The 20,235-nt window shown below is 54.8% G+C and overlaps 2 protein-coding genes across 6 annotated transcripts in view; one reads left to right on the top strand and one right to left on the bottom strand.

Moving 5' to 3' along the window:
• Positions 1-482, top strand: part of RSPH14 (radial spoke head 14 homolog) — a 49,654-nt gene extending 49,172 nt beyond the window's left edge. For both annotated transcript variants that reach the window (XM_043434326.1, XM_043434336.1), the window contains exon 7: positions 163-482. In XM_043434326.1, coding sequence (XP_043290261.1) covers positions 163-401 — 239 coding nt within the window. In that variant the 3' untranslated portion in view covers positions 402-482. The remainder of the gene's footprint in view (positions 1-162) is intronic.
• A 2,292-nt stretch (positions 483-2,774) lies between these two features.
• Positions 2,775-20,235, bottom strand: part of LOC122419596 (sodium/glucose cotransporter 1-like) — a 48,613-nt gene continuing 31,152 nt past the window's right edge. For all 4 annotated transcript variants that reach the window (XM_043434290.1, XM_043434308.1, XM_043434299.1 and 1 more), the window contains 6 exons: positions 19,910-20,017; positions 18,590-18,740; positions 11,671-11,839; positions 9,212-9,427; positions 7,101-7,200; positions 2,775-5,094 (listed from right to left, as the gene is read on the bottom strand). In XM_043434290.1, coding sequence (XP_043290225.1) covers positions 4,823-5,094; positions 7,101-7,200; positions 9,212-9,427; positions 11,671-11,839; positions 18,590-18,740; positions 19,910-20,017 — 1,016 coding nt within the window. In that variant the 3' untranslated portion in view covers positions 2,775-4,822. The remainder of the gene's footprint in view (positions 5,095-7,100; positions 7,201-9,211; positions 9,428-11,670; positions 11,840-18,589; positions 18,741-19,909; positions 20,018-20,235) is intronic.

Below are 20,235 nucleotides of genomic sequence, written 5' to 3'. Positions count from 1 at the left end.
AGTGGAGTTTAATTTTCAAAAGATTCTTCACGCTGCCTGGTGAGGCCTGGCTGCCACACCTGGTGGTTGGGGCCCAGGTGTGGGCGGGGACGGCCGGGGGGGCCTGGGAGCTGGGCAGGGCTCCCCCCTACCCCAGGAACACCTGGCGTTGGGGGCCGGCAGGGAAGTATGCGGCGCTGGACGTGGAGGCCACCGGCCCGCTGCTGCAGCTGCTGGGCGCGTCTCTGAGCAAGGCGCGCCTGAATGCCATCAAGGCCCTCACCATGTTGGCCGAGGCGCCCGAGGGCCGCAAGCTCCTGCAGTCACACGTGGCCACCTTCCGGGTGCTGGAGGAGGACTTCAGCCCAGCCGTGCAGCGGGCCGCCCAGGTCGCCCTCAAAGTCATCGAGTGGAAGCCCTGAGTCTCCTGCCGGCGCCCCTGGCCCCGCGACTCCACACCCAATAAACGCACCAAGTCTCTTTATCTTGGTCCAGATGGTGGCACCTGATGGCTCTGGAGTGGGTCACGTGTCTCCTCTCTCTTGCCAAAAGGGAAACGCCCGGCTTGGGAGGACCAGGTCACAGGCTGACCTTGGGGCCCGGGGACGGGTGGGAGGCCTCCCTGCACCCCCCGCTGCAGTCGAGGCCCCTGGGAGGGCAGAAAGCAGGGACGAGGCGGAGGAGGAGGCTGGACACTCCGGTGAACGGGCCCTGGGGGTGCGGCTCTGCTCCCCGGGTCGGCCAGCTTCCCACGTGGGGTGGCAGGAAGGAGAGTCACGGGTGCCACCCCTGTGGGCGCCTGCTGGGGGAGGGTGCGTTGTAAGAAGGCCCCCACCTACACCCAGGGATGAGTGCTAAGTAAAGGGTAGCCCCTTCAGCTCTCCCCCTCCAACAGCTGAGCTCCCCAAAGCCAAGTCCCCTGGTTGAGCCTGGGCCAGCCTCCCCCGGCCCTCCCGCTGCTGTCTGCAGGCTGGAGCGTCTGCGGGGATGGGAGGTGACATCGCGGGGAGGAGAAGCAGGCTGCTGGGATGGGCTTGGGGGGGCAGGGAGGGCCGGTGGTCTGGTTCCGTTTCAGGGCTGGACTCGTTTGCCTGGGCTGAGCCAGGGCCTTGCTCTCCAGGACCCACACCAGCTTTTTTCCCTCGTTCCATCCGCAGACAGAAGCCGTGCTTTCTGTGGGAAAGAACCTCCCACAGAACTAGTATCCCCGGGGAGTGAGTGCCTTCCGCGAGTCCTTCCGGGGACTGGGGGCTTCGCTTACCTAGAAGGGACGCCGGGATGCCTGCCCCCCTGGGGATCCCAGGGATGAGCCCCAAGCAGGCCCTCTTGGTCCGGGAGGGGCTGGCTGCCGGGCCCAGCGGGGCTTTCAGGTTAGTCTCATTCTCAGGAAAGGTCCCGTAAGAGGCACGCTCTCCTCCTTTAGGGAAAGAGGTGCTTGAGGGGCCCCACGTCGGCCTGCCCCGTCACCCCTCCGCCACCGCACGCTGGCTCCAGCTCACCACCTCCCCGGGGGGCGCCGGCCGCCCTGCTCCATGCACGGGCCCCTCCCTGCCTGTGGCGGCTGTCCTGGCCCTCCGCCCAGGGCCCCGGTTGCGCCCCCCGGTCTCCTCTGTAGAAAGACCCCCTTTCCCAACCTGACCGCTCTCCCGCTCTCCCGCACCGTCTCGCCTGCCTGGAGGGCATCCTCTCCCAGGCTCCCTTCTCAGCTGGGGCAGCCCACTGTCTTCTCTCCCTGCAGTCTGAGTCGCTAGCGCCAGCTTCTCTCCCGGGTTCCGGACCCCTCCAACTTAATACCAACCCTAAAATGTCTCTAGGCAAGAATTAATGCCAACCCTTCACCAACTGCTTTAAAAAAAGAGAATAGGCAGGGACACTTCCCAACTCATTCCATGAGGCTAATATCACCCCCATCCCCAAACCAGGCAAAGACCTCACGAGGAAAGAAAACTATAGGCCAATATCCTTTACGCAGATAGATACAAGAACGCAACCAAATATTAGCAAACCAAATCCCGCCACGTGAAAAAAGCCTTGTGTGCCACGACCAATGGGCATTTCTCCCAGTGATGCGAGACGGGTTCAAGGCGTGATGACGAACCAATGTTAACAACAGAGAGAATAAAGAACAGAAATCACACAGTCAACTTCACAGGTGCAGGAAAAAGCACTTGACAGAATCCAACACCCATTTCACTAAAAAGGGAAAAAACCTTAAAACTAAAACAAAATCAAAAACTCTCAGTAAAAACGTCCCTGGTGCCCCAGGGGTCAAGAACCCGCCTGCCAGTGCAGGGGACACGGGTCCCAGCCCCAGGCTGAGGACAGTCTCCTGCCACAGGGCAAATGAAGAGCCCGCGTTCCGAGGGCCCGAGCCCTCCCGCCGCAGGTTCTGAAGCCCGCGTTCGGAGACCCTGAGCTCTGCACGGGGGGGGCCACCCCAACGAGAAGTCCACGCAGAGCGCCTGGAGCGTGGCCCCCACTCACTGCAGCTAGAGAGCGCCCGAGCACAGCCGTGAGGGCCCGGCACAGCCAAAAACAAAAGAAACACGTAAATAAAGCTTTAAAAACCCAGCAACATAGGGACAGAGTGGAATTTCCTCAACATGATAACATCTGCAAGAACTCACTGCTAACATCATGCTCGGCCGTGAGACGCTCGATGCTTTTCCTCCAAGATCGAGGGCAAGGCAAGGGTGTCCCCTCTCACTGCTTCAAGCTTGACACCGCGCTGGAGGCTGCAGCTGGGGCAGTTTAGGCAAGAGAATGAAATGAAAGGCATCCGGGCTGGAAAGAAGTTGTCTGTACTTGCAGATTACATGATTTTATATGTGAAACAATTCCAAGGAATACACTTTAAAAATATAAGAATAAACAAGTTCCACAAAGTTACAGGTTCCAAGATCAAGAAACAAATTTTGTTTTTCTTTACCTGAGCAATGACCCATCTGAAAATGCAATTAAAGGGTAGGGGACTAACAGAAACTATTGTGTATAAAATAAATAAGCTACAAGGACATACCGCACAACACAGGAAGTAAAACCAACCTTTTAATAATAACCATAAATGCAGGGTGACCTTTAAAAATTATGAATCACTAGGTTGCATACCTGTAACTTTCGTAATATTGTACATCAACTATATCTCAACTTTTAAAAAAGCCTCATTTACAGTACCATCAGAAAGAATAAAATACCCAGGAATCAACTTAGACATGTAAAACTTTGAGTGCTGAAGACAAAACACTGCTGGAAGAAATGAAAGAGGACCTAAATGAACATCCCACGTTCATCAATCAGAGAGACCGAACGTGGTCAAGATGGCAAGCAGCGTCTTCAAGCCGCTCGAAGTCCACATGTCCCAAACGGTGCTCCGCCTGCGTCCCGCCCCTGCCCCCTTCCTGCGTGGCCCAGCTTTGGAACTGGGGTGCCCTCTGCCCATGTGCTCAAGCTGGAGAGCCATTTCTGGGCCCTCCTTCCAGAAGCCCAGTGACCCGAGTCCTGTGACTTCTGCTTGCTGGCTTCTCTTGGTGCTAATCAGGCCCCTTGTCTTTTCTTCTCTGCTGCTAACTTGCCTGGCTTCCTCTAACAGCCTCCTGGTGGGTGTTCTCACCTCCCTTTCACCTTCCCAGCAGCAGTCAGCAGACCTGGTCCTATTCCTTCATGGCTGAAGCTGCCAGCGACTCAGGATCCCAGACACCTGAGGCCTGCGGGTCGGGCCCCTCCCAGCTCTGCGCCCAGGCCTGCTCACACCCTTGCCTCGCCCTGTCCTCCCACACGCCGTCACTCTCCCCCCGCTGGCTCGCTGACCTCCTCTTCCTGGGGCGCTCCCGCCGCTGTGAGTGTGTGCAGAGGGCCCCGGGTACTGGGCTTCCTGACCGCTCAGTCTCCTCCTGCGTGAAGTGTGGCTGATCCTGGTCCTGCCACTGGGGTGGTTCCTTGGCCTGAAGGCGATGGTGACCCCGGGCATGGAACCACAGGCCACCACCACTGCTGCAGTCTGCTTCCCGAGACCGTGAGTTCCGTCCACGGTGGTTTTCCAGCAGTCCCGCCACACAGCAGGACTCAGACATGTCGGCTGAAGGCCTCAACAGGGGGAAGACAGGCCGGTTCTGACCGCACCTTCAGAGGGTGATTTTTGCAATGCTGGTGGGCCTCCCCCAAATCCCGTTGACGTATCTGAGACTTTTTCTAAAGACTCGAATCATTTATTCTGGTCTGAGAGGAAGAAAGAGGAAGAGGTGGCTGAGGGCGCCCCTGCAGAGACACAGCCCAAGAGTGGCCTCTACCTGACTGCTGAGGGGATCCAGCCCAGGGCTCAACTCCCAGTAGCAGGCAGCCTGGGAGGGACGTTTCCTCTCCGTCTGTCCCCAAGGGGTGCAGCCAGACAGAAGCTGCAGGGAGGCCCAGTCCTCGGGCAGGGACCAGCTCAGCCCACCACCGTCCAGGCAGGTGCCAGCGTCTCTGTCCTCGGAAGCCCTGGCGCCCGCTGGCCTGTGTGACCTTCGGCAGTGGGCTCAGCCCGTGGGTGGGCATCTTTGCCAGCAGCCGTACCTTTCCAGGGGAGGAGAAAACACTGCCAGTGGAGGTGGGCACAGGAAGGAAACGGTGACAGCAAACACAGGCAAGGCTCCCAAAGATATCAAGAGATAAAAAGCCAGAGTTAACGTGAAAGCCAGCGTCTGCGCCGTGGAGCCATCTGTAGGGAGCGGCTCGGCGAGCGGAGGACGGGCGTGCTCGCCCGCGATCCCTGCCCTCGCCACCTGCCGGCAGTGCTCAGCGGCGTGGCCCGGGCCGCTGGGCCATGGGCCGCCCTGGGACGGGCTCCCTCCCCACCGCGTGGCCGCTAGTAGAAGTAGATGTGGAAGAGCACCATGAGCGACACCAGCACGATCCCGCAGAGGCCGAGCGCTTTGTTCCAGAAGGGCTGCTTCTGCGGCGCCTCTCTCTCCTCTGTCCCCTCCGTGTCACTGCGCGCCGTCCCTCCAGGCATGTCATTCTGCTCCGTCTCAGGCACGACCACCTCTTCCGGGGCCAGCTTGGGGCTGGGCAGCAACTCCAGGCCACAGAACACGTCCCAGGCCTTCCAGAGGCAGCCCTTGGCCTCTATGAACACGTCTGGAACCGAGGGGACGGGCACGGTCAGGAGGCCGGCACACAGGAGGGGTCTTCCTAGGGTCTTGTGTCTCGTGGGGAACCCTGAAGGGAGCCCAGGGGACCGGCTCCCGATGCGGACAGCAAGCCTCAGCCCTGGCTGCGGAGCGCCTCCCACCAGCCTCGGGGGCACAGAGAGCAGGGCTGGGGGGTCACGCTCGCCTAGCATCAGCAGAGACTTCAGCCAGCCCAGAGCCCGGCTGGCACGGGGCAGGCCTCCCCTGCGGACCCACACAGAGCCCAGCTCTGCAGGTCCGGGGCAAGAGGCTGCTCCTCGGAGGACAGAAGAGCCCGCTGCCCTGCTCTCTCTGCTCAGCAGCCCTGGGAGTGTGTTCTCTAGGCACCACCAGCCTCACGGACTGACCCAAGGGCCTTCTAGGTCCTCGGAAGGGGAACTGGTGTTTTCTCCAGGAGCGGGGGAGGCCCAAGAATAGGCAAATGTCCATCCATATCTCTGGGCCAAATCAGTGAAACGCCTCCCTCTGGGGCTTAACCATCCCTCCGGCGTCTGGCCGCTGCAGGCCCGCCCAGGCTCAGGTCAGCACCAGGGCCAGCTCCGCGCACAGGCGGGCGGGGAATGGCGCCCTCCCTGATGACAGCGAGCACGTCTCGGTCCAGCACTGCGCGCGGTGACCTGTTCTGCGTCTTATTCCCTTGGGCAGCAGCAGCACCAGATGTGTCCCGAGGCTGAGGCAGCACCAGGGATCGCGGAACTCACCAGCCGGTGCTGCAGGGGCCTGTGTCCTGAGGGAGGGGCTGCCGCCGAGGACCCCAGAGACAAAGAGCTGCCGCGGTAGTGGGAGGCCCGGCCTCTCAGATGCCGCCGTCGCCGCCTGGCCCAAAGGGGCTGGCCCATCATGTGACCACAACCCAAGGGCTGTATGAAGGGAGGCGGGACAGGCCAGTGGCCAAGAGTGTGCGCTCTGGAGTCAGCCTGCCTGTGCCCGCCCTGCCCAGCCCCCCGCTGCTGGGCTGTGTAGGGAGCTGGGGCAGACACTTCCTGGGTGGGCCTCCATCTCCCCATCTCTAGACTGGGGGTAACAATGGCCCCTGTCACACACAGCACCCGGCACATCCCACGTGCACGGCAAGTGTGCGCCACCGTCATCATGGGAGCTGGGAGGGGCCCCAAGGACACGCTCTGCACACGAGGCCCTGAAGGGCAGTTTCCCCCGTCCCCCAGGGAGAGCACTCCTAGAGCCTGGCACCCTCCAGAGACCCGGGGCAGCCTGGCTGTAGGTGTCAGGAGACGGTCCCTGGCAGGGCTGTAGGCGGGGCCCCAGGAGGATGGCCCCCAGACATGCCTGCCACAGCGCCCCCTGCGCCCCCACCCCACCCTGGGCCCTTGCTGCAGACTCAGCGCTAATCCCGTTAGGCTTTATCCCACTTGCGTCAGTGCTTCAGGAGGTGCAGGCACCCTCCCCGGCGCCCCACACGCTTCTCTGACCCCACTGCTGAGCGCTTTCCCCTGGGCCTCCTGGAGACCCCGACCCAAGCCTCTCCTGGACACTCTTCCTGCTGGGACTGAAACTCAGATGCCCACAGCGGTGTCCCTGGAGCCCTCGTGGGGGCAGCTGCCTGCTGCTCCTCGCAGACAATGCCCGCCCGCTCCCAGGAGCCTCTGGCTTGAACCGCTGTGAGAGGTGCCATGACCCGCTGTCCCTCCCCCTCTCCCCCATCCTGAGACACGGTAATCCGCGAGGCTCCGTGCATCTCTCCCGCCCCACCACAGACACTTCTAGGTCGCCAGACACTTCTGTTTCTCCACCCCTCACTTTGTACCAGACCCTCCCCTCCTCCCCCTGCACCTGCTGACACCTCCCACCTCCACATTCCGGGCCCAGAACCCCAGAGAGAGGTCTCAGAGGCATCACGGGGGCCTCCGCCTGGAGCCACTTCTGGGGTGGAGCCCTCGCGCTGGGTGGCGGGAGCAGGCCCCTCCTGTCGCTGGCTTCCGGCCTCCTTCTCACCTGGCTGTGCCTGGGGCTCAGGGATCTTCACCTCTGCGTCCTCGTCCAGGTCCACCCTTTCCTCCCGGCTGTTCCGCAAACTCCAACAGAGGCGGTGGAGCTGAGGGGGGAGAAGGGGCCTGTCACCACCAGGGCCCTATCGTCCGGGCGTATGGTGTCACCACTGGGCACCAGGGCCTCCAGGGACTGAAGAGAGGTGTGGTCATTAGTTCCAACAAGGGAGGAAAGAAGGGGTGGGGTGGGGAAAGTGTGGTGCTCGGGAACTCCGGGTTTCAGTTCTGGCCTCGCAAAGGGCGAGCTCAGTGTCCTGCGCTGGACACTGGGGCTACGAGGCACACGTTCAGCGTGCCTTCTGGTGACTGAGGTCCAGGAAGCTGTGCCCTCCAGGCTGGGAGAAGCGGCCCCTCACCCCTGGTCTGCTGCTCCTGGGTCACCCACAGGGCAGACCCAGGGGCTGATTTCCTGCCAGAAGAACCTCCTGTCTGTCAGAGACAAGCGCTCACACGCAGCCCAGGGGAGGCTTGACCTGCCTCATCTTGGGTACCCCATGGTCTGGCCCCAGCAGGACTCAGCTGCTCACAGTCAACAGGTGTCTGTGGGTGCAGAAAGGCAGGACCCCCCTCTTCCGGTCTGTTACTCTGTTATCTTCCTGAAAACACAGGTGGAAACTTTGGGAAGTAACAAAATCCAGGCTTTTTTTTTTTTTTTTAAGGGTTGGGGTCAGTACTAAGTGAACATGTCCATCAAGTCTGTCCTGAAATAGGTTGTTATCTATTATACTGACCTCGGTACATTTGAATCTCAGCACCACCAGCACCCTACTCACCCAATCACGGCAGGCATGGGACTGAAGCCGCCTGCCATCTTGGACTAAGACAGGACTCAGAGACGCCTGTCATTCACCCTGAGTGGCTTCCTGACGATGCTGTCCATCCGCATTTGCCTTTTCAACCACGCACGGAGCACTGTAGCCCAGGCCACGGGGCAGAGAGAGCCTGGGCATGAGTGCGTCCCGCCTCTCCCAGAAGCACCCACACAGACGCTGGCCCGGAAGCGGCTCCCCCTCCCCTCCCCGCCGTCCCGAGCGCCTGCACTGCTGGGCTGGACGGCACTCAGGTGTGCGGCTGCCCGAGCAACAGGCCAGACCGAACAGGTGCGGATGCGGGAGCAGCAGCCAAGAGTCAGGCAAGCTGCCGTCAAGACCCTGTGCGACCGGCCGGAGCGCGGGCCAGCACCTGAGCTTCTCCATGTGCCGGGAGCAAGGCAGGGGCATGGCGGGGGGCGGGCGGGGGGCAAGCTGTCCTGGGCTTGCGGGCCATCCTCTCCATCTGCTCCGCCCCAGTCCCTGGGGCTCTGGGCGCGAGAGAGGAACGGAGCAAGGGGAACTGAGTCGGCCAGAGCAGAGGCATCTTCCCGGTCCCCTGCTCTCATTCAGGCCCCCCTCCCTCCGGGCGCCTCCTTCCCCTCTCTCATCCTGGACACCCAGGGCCCTCCCTGTTGCCCTCCAACTCCCCCAGCCCCTGGGGAGTCCTGCTAGGCCCACTGGCCACGCCCAGGCAGGTGACACACGGCAGTCTGCTCAGGCCCAGCAGGGCCGCTGGCTAGTTTTGGAGTCATGGACAAGTGACCGCACTCCTCTGAGCCCAGGCGTTTTATATTCCAAATAGAGTGGCGAACACCTCCTCCTGGGTAGGGCAAGCGGCCGGACAAGGAGAATGGGGCGCGCAGGCCGCTGGCCATAGCTCTGCGGGCATTACTTCCCCCCACCTGCACCCCCACTCGCCAGGCGGGCGGCAGCCGGGATGACCCTGATTATATTAACTCACACTGGAGTGAGCGACCTCAGCACTTCACAGAAAATTTGTATTTTAAAAGGCAAACATCTCACTCTCGATAAATACTTCATTGGAGGATTGTCGGAAAGCCTTTTTGGTCAGCTCTGCACTTAAGGCAAGGAGTTACTTGCCTATTTCTGGCCCGTCCATCACCCCGACCCCCAGCCCTCCTGCTTCTAAAAACCATGCAGGACCTTCAGCCGCTTCTCTCCCAAGCTGCTCCCAGGATGCGGGGGCTGCAGGCTGACCCCGGAGCTAGCCCACAGCAGCACTCACGTGTTTGTCTGGAATCGGCACGGTGAACATGGAGACGCCCAGGACGGTGACGAGACTGATGGCGAAGAGGATCATGGCGAAGTAGAGGTAGTGCACGCCGCAGATGATCCGGGGGCACTTCCTGTTCATGGAGCAGGTCCAGGGCCCGTAGGCAAACTCGGACACCATGCGACAGGAGCCGATCACAAGGCCGCTGGCCAGCCCCCAGAAGGCACCCTGACAGAGGGGGAGCCCGAGTCACCGGGAGCACGGCGGCGCCAAGACAAGTCGTCCGGCTCTGAAGCTAACCCGGCACAACAAGGCCTTCACGCACCCCGCAGAGCCGTCGCAGCACTGGGGGCAACACCTCCCAGGGCTGAACAAAGACCCGAGAGGCGCCCACACTCTATCAAGTCTGTCGGAGAACCCAGGGAATACTGCGAATACTGGAGACACTTCTAAGTCAGACGATGAAGACGCAGCTCAGACACAGTGTCCAAGAAGACCTCAGGCCTCCCTGCTGCGGGAGGGGCACCTCCATCTCCCCAGCTACTCAGGCACAGACCCCAGGAGACATCCCTGGTGCTCCTTCTCCTTCCAGCCTGCCCTACCACCGATCCATCAGCAAGTGATGCTGCCGTTCCCATGGAGACCACCTCCGCCGCCTCTCACACGGGGGGACTCCCTTCCTGGTCTCTGCTTGCCCGCAGTCCGAGGAGCCCGAGTGAGCTCTTCGAAGCGTGGGTCAGGGAGTGCCCTGCCTCTGCCGAAGCCCTTGTGGCTTCTCCTGGCCGCCCTGAGGAGCAAGGCGCACCTGCTCGGCTGACCTCACGGGCTCCGCCCCCGGACGGCACACTGCGGCCACCACACCTGCCCTCCGCCTGCTGCCGGGCCTTCGCACGTGCCCTTCTTCCTGCTTCGGTCTCTCCCCAGAGCTAGGTGGTTCTGGCTCACCCTTCAGCACTCAGGTTCTGCGTCACTTTCTTAGGAGAAATCTTCTCCCACTAGCGTGGCCAACGTCTTGGTGCCCCACGCCCTGTCGCCAGCATCTGCCCTGCTCACCTCCATGATACTCCTTTACTTTCCCCCCTTCTTTACTTTTAAGCAGCGCTACCCCACTCTCAGAAATCTTATCTGCTCACTGGGCGTCATCTGTCTCCTCCCCCTTACCCTTGGGCTTGGAGCCAGTCTCAGGGACGGCTGGATGTCGGGGGAGGCAGAGGATTCAGTGTGTGGGAAGAGTCTTGGAGAAAGAACTGAAGCCAAAGGCCAGGTGGGTGGTCCATAGGACCCATTTATTGAAGGAGACGTGTGGAAAAGGGAAGATCGGGGAACAGATGAGGGTGAGGGAGAGGGCCTGGAGAACTTCTCCAGGCCAAGGAAGGCCCATGATGTTCTGTAACCTCGCACCAGGGTAGCCGAGAGCCACTGACAGGCTCCCAGGTCCCCTCGGTGCCAGGCCCCAACACCCCGAGGGGCTCAGAGGCGCGAGGCAGATCGTCCTGGCCACCTGCTCCTCTTGCCCACACCCCTCCCAAGCGACCACAGGGAGGAGCCTTTCCAGAACCCAGATGCCCCCTCACCCTATTCTCGGTGCCAAACTGAGTCCTGGTGAGCTGAGCCATGGTTTGGTGGTAAAGAATCCACCTGCCAACGCATGAAACTCAGGTCTCATGTGGGTTTAATCCTTGGGTCAGAAAGATCTCCTGGAGTAGGAAATGGCAACCCACTGCAGTATTCTTGTCTGGAAGATCCCATGGACAGAGGAGCCTGGTGGGCTACAGTCACAAAGAATGAGACACAGCTGAGCGACTGAGCGTGCACCCACGAGGTGAGCAGAGCAGGAAGCACTAGCCAACTGGCTGGAGGCCTGAACACCTGGCGTGAGCCTGCAGGAAGCAGCAGCCAGACGCAGGTGGACAAAGACACTCACGGCAAAGTAAAGAGTCCGTGGGGAAGGAGAGGGGCCACGAAGGGCAGGGGACAGGCAGTCAGCACCGCACGTGACCAGCAGTGGCCGGGCCCGGGGGCTGCATACGGAGAGGCCAGGGCTGGTGGGCAGGCAGGAGCCAGGTCTCAGAGGCGCTGTGCTCAGAACTCGTGTAAGTCAGATGTGACTCAACTAACAGGTGCAAATGTTCTGGCAAACCGTGCTTCCAGTCTTACAGGTGAAATGACTGAACCATTAGTTGGGATCTTTATCTGGTTTTACATGTGATGGAAGAGACGGTCTTCGTGCAGGGAAGGTGGCAGGAGCCCAGGACTGAACATCCCCCTGAGTGTCTGACATCTCTGAGCAGGAAAGCCTCCTCACGCAGAGGCAATGGCAGAGGGCCCTCCTGTGGCTAGACAAGCGTGCCGGAGGGTCCCACGTGCTCTGCCCCGTGCGTGGCACGGCTGGGGGCGGATGGCCTTGGAAACGCAGGGAACAGGTCAGAGCCTGCCTCCCGCCAGCCCACCCCCGCGTGTGGGCCACCTACCTGCTCAGTGACCCTCTTGCAGAATACGGCCAGCAGGAACAGGGCAGCCACGGGGGGCGTCAGGTAGCTCAGAACCGTCTGCATGTGTTCAAAGAGCAGCTCCCTGTGGGCCACTTGCAGGGCAGGGACCCAGGCAATGGAGACAGCAAGTAGGACGATGACGAAAAACCTGTGGGGTCAACCGCAAGTCAACGGCAGTTTCATGAGTGTTTGTTGTTGCTGCTGTTTAACCTGCCAATCAAGCGTCTGCCGACCACAAACTACGGGCTGTTCCAATTACTCCCTAGGCTAAGCTCAGACGCCCGTTCCTCAAGTGTGGCAGAGGAGACAGCCACACCCCTAAACACAAACAGGACCCGAGGGTTCTTAAAACCCCTTCGACTTCTGGACTGGATCGTGGGTAGATTTTCATCACATTTGGAGGGTGTGTCTTGAGGTGGTCATGCTTAAAATATACAATACATGGAAAATGCTAATTTCTTGAGGGATAACACATTTCTAAAAATTTCAAATGGAACAGTAATGCACCTGATTTTAAAGATTGGTATAGGCGTCCCTTAAGCCCTTGGTTGCTCATGCGGGGCAAAACTACCCAATAGTCCATAACGAGCAAGTGGCGGAAGACAGAAAAGGCTGAGCAAAGGTTTCATTGCCTGCAGAGGTAACCGCCGAGGGCTCTTCATTGAAAGCCCTGAAGAGCCATGCCTTGGAAGCCGAGCGCACGTCCCAGGACTAAGAACTGGCTGCACAACTACAGAAAACTGAAGCAGAGTCCCACTAACCAAGCACAGAAGCCAGGCCCCCTCTGCATCAACCTGGGCAGGATGGGGAGGGAGTCTCAAAAGGGAGGGGAGATATGGATACCCACGGCTGATTCACGCTGAGCTTTGACAGAAAACAGCAAAATTGTGTAAAGCAGTTATCCTTCAATAAAAAATAAATTAATTAAAAAATAGGCCTCCATAAGTAAGGAGGCCTCACATGTAAAATAGGCCTCACATGTAAAGGGGATGTTTAAGGGGATCAGCTAGGAATTTACCTGCATACTTGAACAAAAGCCAATATTCTTCAGAGGAACATGATCCAGAATTTCTACTATTACCTACAATGTTAGGTATATAATAAACCTTCTAGGCATGGGGAGAAGTAAGAGAATGTAACCTATAGTCAAGGAAAACAGAGGTCAATAGAAATCAACCCCAAGATGGCTCAGGTATTAAAATGAGCAGACAAGGACTTCAAAGCAACTACTATAGTTATTTTAAAGGATTTAGGGGAAATTATAGTTACGAGTGAACAGATGGGAAATCAAGACAGAACATGGCATACTAGAAAAAAATTTAAAAGGAAACAAACAGATACTCCAGAACTAGAATTCCAGTTGAAAATATGAAATGAAAAATTCACAGACTGGCCTTAACAGTAGATTGGAAACGGCAGAAGAAAGGGCCAATATCCTCAAGGGAGACTCAAGAAAATCAAAACTGAAGAACAGAGAAAAAATGTTTAAAAATAAACAGTGCCTCAGTGATCTCTGGGACAGTGTCAAAAGGGCTAATGTGCGCAAGCAGAAGCCGGGCAGAGCGGACAAACATGCAGAGAGATGATGGCCAACAATCTCCCAGATCTGGTGAAAGCCGTTAATATACAGATTAAGAATATCAGCAAAACCCAACCAGCACATCCATGACAAAACTGCTGAAAACCAAAAATGAAGAGAAAATTGTGGAAGCCCAGGAAAGAAGACGCGTTACATACACAGAGCAGTACTATGAATCACAGACGACTTCTGATCAGAAGGAAGAGGGACTCAGAGAACTTTAACAGCACTAAAAATAGAACTAAAAACGGATAAACGACCTGATAAACACTTTTCCAAAGAAGATATTCAAATGGCCAACAGGTACATGAAAAGGTGCTCAACATCACTAATCAGGGAAAGGCAAAAAACTACAATGAGATACCATCTCATAGCTGTTCGAAGGGCTGTTATCAAAAAGACAAGAGATGACAAGTGCTGGTAAGGATGTGGAGAAAAGGGAACACTCGTGGACTGCTGGTGGGAGCGGAAGTTGGTGCAGCCACTGTGGAAAACAGGATGGAGGTTCCTCAAGAAACTGAAAACAGAACTACAGTTCAGGTTAGTTCAATCAGTCGCTCAGCCGTGTCTGACTCTCTGTGACCCCATGGACCGCAGCACGCCAGGCCTCGCTGTCCATCACCAACTCCCGGAGTTTACTCACACTCACGTCCATCGAGTTGGTGATGCCATTCAACCATCTCTCCTCTGTCGTCCCCTTCTCCTCCCGCCTTCAATTTTTCGCAGCATCAGGATCTTTTCCGAATCAGTTCTTCACATCAGGTGGACAAAGTATTGGAGTTTCAGCTTCAGCATCAGTCCTTCCAATGAATATTCAGGACTGATTTCCTTTAGGACTGACTGGTTAGATCTCCTTGCAGTCCAAGAGACTCTCAAGAGTCTTCTCCAACACCACAGATCAAAAGCATCAATTCTTCATCACTCAGCTTTCTTTCTAGTCCAACTCTCACATCCATACATGACTACTGGAAAAACCATAGCCTTGACCAGACGGACCTTTGTCAGCAAACTAATGTCTCTGATTTTTAATATGCTGTCTAGGTTGGTCATAGCTTTTCTTCCAAGGAGCAAGTGTTTTTTTAATTTCATGGCTGAAGTCACCATCTGTAGTGATTTTGGAGCCCAGAAAAATAAACTCTCTCACTGTTTCCACTGTTTCCCCATCTATTTGCCATGAAGTGACAGGACCGGATGCCATGATCTTAGTTTTCTGAATGTTGAGTTTTAAGTCAGCTTTTTCACTCTCTTCTTTCACTTTCATGAAGAGGCTCTTCTTCACTTTCTGCCATAAGGGTGGTGTCATCTGCGTATCTGAGGTTATTGATATTTCTCCCGGCAATCTTGATTCCAGCTTGTGCTTCATCCAGCCTGGCATTTCACATGATGTGCTCTGCATATAAGTTAAATAAGCAGGGTGACAATATACAGCCTTGATGTACTCCTTTCCTGATCGGGGAACCAGTCTGTTGTTCCATGTCCAGTTTTAACTGTTGCTTCTTGACCTTCATACAGATTTCTCAGGAGGCAGGTAAGGTGGTCCGATATTCTCATCTCTTTCAGAATTTTCCACAGTTTATTGTGACCCACACAGTCAAAGGCTTTGGCATAGTCAATAAAGCAGAAGGAGATGCTTTTCTGGAACTCTCTTGCTTTTTTGACGACCCAGAGGATATTGACAACCTGATCTCTGGTTCCTCTGCCTTGTCTATATCCCACTTACACATCTGGAAGTTCATGGTTCATATACTGTTGAAGCCTGGCTTGGAGAATATTGAGCATTACTTCTCTAGTGTGTGAGATGAGTGCAAATGTGTGGTAGTTTGAACATTCTTTGGCATTGCCCTTCTTTGGGACTGGAATGAAAACTGACCTTTTCCAGGCATGTAGCCATTGCTGAGTTTTTAAAAATTTGCTGGCACATTGAGTGCAGCACTTTAACAGCATCATCTTTTAGGATTTGAAATAGCTCAACTGGAATTTCATCGCCTCCACTAGCTTTGTTCATAGTGATGCTTCCTAAGGCCCACTTGACTTCACATTCCAGGATGTCTGGCTCTGGGTGAGTGATCAGACAATCGCAGTTATCTGGATCATTAAGATCTTTTTTATATAGTTCCTCTGAGTATTCTTGCCACCTCTTCTTAATATCGTTTGCTTCTGTTAGATCCATACCATTTCTGTCCTTTATTGTGCCCATCTTTGCATGAAATACCACATGACCTGGCAATTCCACTTCTGGGTATATATCGAAAGGAAACACGGATCACTACCTTGAAGACATCACTGTACACTTTACACTGTTTATAATAGCCAAGTCACAGAAAAAGCCTAAATGTTTATCAACAGATGAATGAATAAAGAATATGTGGTACATGTACACAGCCTATTTTTTTTCTTTTCTTTTTTCCTCCCACACCTCAAGGCATGTGAGATCTCAGTTCCCTGGCCAGGGATTCAACCTGAGCCCCCTGCATTGGAAGCACAGAGTCTTAAATCACTGGACCACCAGGGAAGTCACTCTATTATTTGTTTTCTGTTCAACCTACCTTTCACTTAATTTTTACTCTTCTGACTTCTTTTGGGCTAATCAAATATTTTATTGGCTAGTTCATATTTTACTAACTTGTTACACATCCTTGAACTGTCCTTATATTGTTCAATCTAGAGGCCACACACGCACCCTTGACATGTCTCAGTCTGGTACCAGAGAACTTGAGACTATTTACACTCCATGGTGTGTGTTCTGCTCCCCTGTGTTGCTGTTCCCACAGGCGTTTTCCCTTACCGACGTCAGCACTGGCTCTCTTCCCTTCCCCATATGCTTACCCTTTATGGCGCTCTCCATCCTTCTCTGAAGGCCAGTTCTTCCGTCCAGGTTATTTTCCTGCAGCCTGAGACTCCCCTTTGGTATTTCTTATCATGAAATTCCAATGTAACACATTCCCTCAGCTTGCATTTATCAGAAAACATGTTTGTTTCACTCTCACTCCGGAGGCTATTTTGACAGGTATTGAGTTTCAGGTGGGCAGTCTCTTCCTAGCACTTGCGAATGTCATTCCACTGTCTCCTGGCTTCCACAGTTTCTGCTGAAAATTCCACTGTCAGTCTTTGTCGCTCTTCTGAAGGTAATGTGATTCACGTCCCTCTGGCTGCTCTGAAGGTCTTCTCTCTCCATCTGCAGCAGTGCCACTACCCTGTCGTCTGGGTATGGTCTCCTTTGCATTTATCCTGCCTGAGATTTGTGGAATTTCCTGCATCTCTGGATAGTTTTCCAGATATTTGGAACATTCTTGGTTGTTATATTTTCAAAATTGCTTCTACAGTTACACATATATAATTCCAATGACATAATATATTATATTCATCTGTGTTCCACCTGTATCTTCTTTTTTTTCCTGCATGCTTTATTCTGGATATTGTTGACTGATCGATTTTTAAGCCACTTACTGTGTCTTCTGCTTCAGCCAATCACTTGTTAACCCACGAGTTTTTTTTTTTTAATTCATTGTTTGGCTGCATCAGGTTTTAGCTGCAGCACTCAGGATCTCTGCGTAATGCAGGACCTTTCATGGCACATGGGCTGAGTTACCCTGAAGCATGTGGGATCTCAGTTCCCTGACCAGGGATCGAACCTGCCTCCCCTGCATTGCGAGGGGGATTCTTAACCACTGGATGAGCAGGGAAGTCCCCACCACCGAGTTCCTAATTTCAGACACTTATTTTTCAATTCTAGACCTTCTGATTTTTACAAATTATAATTCTTTGGAAAAATTCCCAATTCTTTTCATCTATTTTGTACATCTTTCCATCTATTTTCTTGTACAAATTAATCATGGTTATTTCAAAGTCTTTGCTAGCTTCACCTGTAGGCCTACTTTCATTTATATGATATATTTGACTTTACACATATGCTAGTATAAATACAGTGGTAAGGAGGGACATTCTTTCCTAGTTTTTTCTAGCTCCATTAGACATGACTTGATTTTTAGAATGATACAGACATATTTTACTGGGTTGAAAGGTACCTATTTTATGAAATACTTTTTCATCATCTGAATATATATGATTTTTCTCTTTTGATCTATTAATATGGTGAGTTATATTACCACATTTTCTAATATTGAACCACTCTTGCACTCCTGAGAAATAATCACAGTTGGCAATGAGATGTCATTCTTTTAACATTCTTTTAGTATTTTGTTGGATTTGTGTCCACTATTTTACTATTTTTGCATTGGTATTTAACAGTGAGATGAGGCTTTAGTTTTAATTTCTTCTGTGCTGTACTTGTTAGGTTTTGACATCAGTATCTTGAGCTTTATAAAATGAATATGTCTTCTCTTTCTCCCCATGTTCTATAACAATTTACATAAAACTTGTATCTGTTTCTTAAAGTTTCTCACAAAAAAAAAAAAGTGCTTTTTAAAGAGTGAAATGCTAATCAAAAAGTCACAGCAAACTCAATTTGCAGGGGTCACACAGGTAAGACAGTGAGCAAGAGGCGCGGAATGAAGAGAGCATCTGAGGGTCAACGCAGGCCGAGTTCAGTGTGCGGGGGCTGGAGGCGGGTCACGCTACGCAAGGGCGACAGGGCCCAGGTCCACACGTTCGTACCCGTCTCATGCCCAGCATTTGTGGCCTCCTGGTTGATGGTGTAGCCCTGAGATGGGTAAGTTCTGCTTACCACGTGGTCAGGCAGACCAGCTCCCTTTTCTGAGCCACTACCCCCGATTTGTATAGTAAGAACAAGAACTAAAATTTACCTTTAAAGGCTGTCCTGAGGACTGAAAGAGATACTGGAATAATGAACACACACTCGTTCATAAGGACTGCTTTGGGGGTATGTTAATAAACTATGTTCATTATCACTGTGCTCGCCACTTAATTTTCTCCCAAGTGGAAACAATTTCCTTTGTGATTATAAAAACAATACATCTTCATTGCAAAACTGCAACAAAAACGAAACAGCACCATACCATATGTAAAAACGGTAACTCTATACACAGTTCAGTTCAGTCGCTCAGTCGTGTCCGACTCTGTGACTCCGACTCTTTGTGACTCCACGGACTGCAGCACACCAGGCCTCCCTGCCCATCAACAACTCCCGGAGTTCACCCAAACTCATGTCCATCGAGTCGGTGATGCCATCCAGCCATCTCATCCTCCGTCGTCCCCTTCTCCTCCTGCCCTCAATCTTTCCCAGCATCAGGGCCTTTTCTATTGAGTCAGTTCTGAGAGCCTAAATGTGCCACGTAATGACTTATTGGGGGCATCATTTCACTGACGGCAGAAACTCGTGAGATGAGAGGAATACTTCACCTTCCTGTTATCATGAGTTCCTTTTTAGTGGCCGTCGGCCGGATACGGGGGTAGATGTCCATGGTGAACACGGCACTGGCGCTACTGTAAACAGCAGTCAGGGAGGACATGAGAGAGGCCCAGAGGGCAGACACCACCAAGCCTCGAACGCCTGCAAGAGAGGAACGCGTCCTGGCCTCCAGCGCCCCCAGCCGCCCAGGAGGTGCCTAGGGCCTGCTGAGGAGCACTCCCACGCACTGAATTTTGCTCAGGGTGGCAGTCCATCTAAGGTGGATCAGTGCATGACGTCTGTCCTTGCTCTGTGACAAGCCTCGCAGTCTCCTGCTGAGTCCCTGTATAATAACCAGGGTGGTCACTTTGGACATTGGCCTGACGACCACCCTGCAGCCCTGTGGAAAGGAAACCACTGCTGTCCCCCTTTAACAGATGAGACCCAGAGGACCAGACCATTAAGCAAGTGATGCAGCTCCTGGGCCTCACCGTTCCCATCTGCAAGGTGGGTTTAAAAGTACCTCCCACACAGGGCTGTTGTGAAGGTGAAGACAATGCCCAACTCTGGGCAAGCACTCGACAAACGCTAGCTATCAACATGACAAGCTCAGCTTTTGACCTGAAAGGCTGCTCAGTGGCAGGGACTTTGGTGAGTGAGTGCCTCGTGCAGTCAGGAAAGGCTGGGGGTGGGGGGGTAACAGGGGCCGTGCAACAGCCCCCCCCCCACCCCCGATTCATCAGGGACGTGGGCCAGGCCAGGCAGCCCTCCCGGTGCCCCATGGCCCAGGCCGCAGCCCCGGTGCGCGGACAAAGGCTCAGTTGGAGAAGCCAGGTGACCTGCTTCCTGAGCCGTGGGGCAGCTAGTGCTTCCTTCAGTGGGAGTCCGTCTACATTGTATTTTAGGGGAATCAACGTCTCCCTGTGGTTGGCCTGCTGGTACACAAAGCTAATGGGGAATTTAAGAAGCCTGTACTCTTGGCTCAGCTCCTCTGGAGGTGGGGAAGAAGGTGAGAGGAAAGCCACCCCTCTGCCATCCCACTGGCCCGAGCTCCCTGCGAGCAGGATGCCGCCTTGCTCCCCTCTGTGTCTCCACGAACCATCCACAGTGGCGGGGTGGGGAGGGTACAGGCTCAGCAGGGAAGGCCCCCACCCAGAGGGCCACCCCCTACTCTGTGCAAATGCCGGTGAGACCGGAGAGTTCAAGTGAGGAAGCAAGAGGAGGCCCGGAGGCTCCAGCGATGCGGAGGGCCTCTGCCACAGCCTCCGCCTCCCCTGGGGCCCTCACTCCGGACGGTCCGCTCCTGGCCCGGGCGCAGCTCCAATGCTTACCGCTGGGCAGCAGCTCTGCCACCAGTAGGGGGTAGGCGATGGCGGTGCAACTGGTGCGGATGCCACAGTACTTCTTACACTCCGAAGGCACAACACACGCCACCTTATCTGCAAAGACACAGTCGCACCAGCATGGGGGCCCCGGGCTCACCAGGAGCCTGGGGTGGAGGTCGGGGAGTCGGGGCTTCTGCCAGTTCACTGCTGAACTCAGCCCCAACAAGCCTTCTGGTGACCCAGTTGGGCGTTGGAAAAGCAAACAATGATTCAGCCTCACACTGACTGAAGGGCCACTCTTGACCTGACTCCCTTCATCTCTCAGGGACTGT

Source organism: Cervus canadensis, chromosome 1, assembly GCF_019320065.1.
Source record: "Cervus canadensis isolate Bull #8, Minnesota chromosome 1, ASM1932006v1, whole genome shotgun sequence".
NCBI lineage: Eukaryota > Metazoa > Chordata > Mammalia > Artiodactyla > Cervidae > Cervus > Cervus canadensis.
This window is presented reverse-complemented; position numbering and strand designations above follow the sequence as displayed.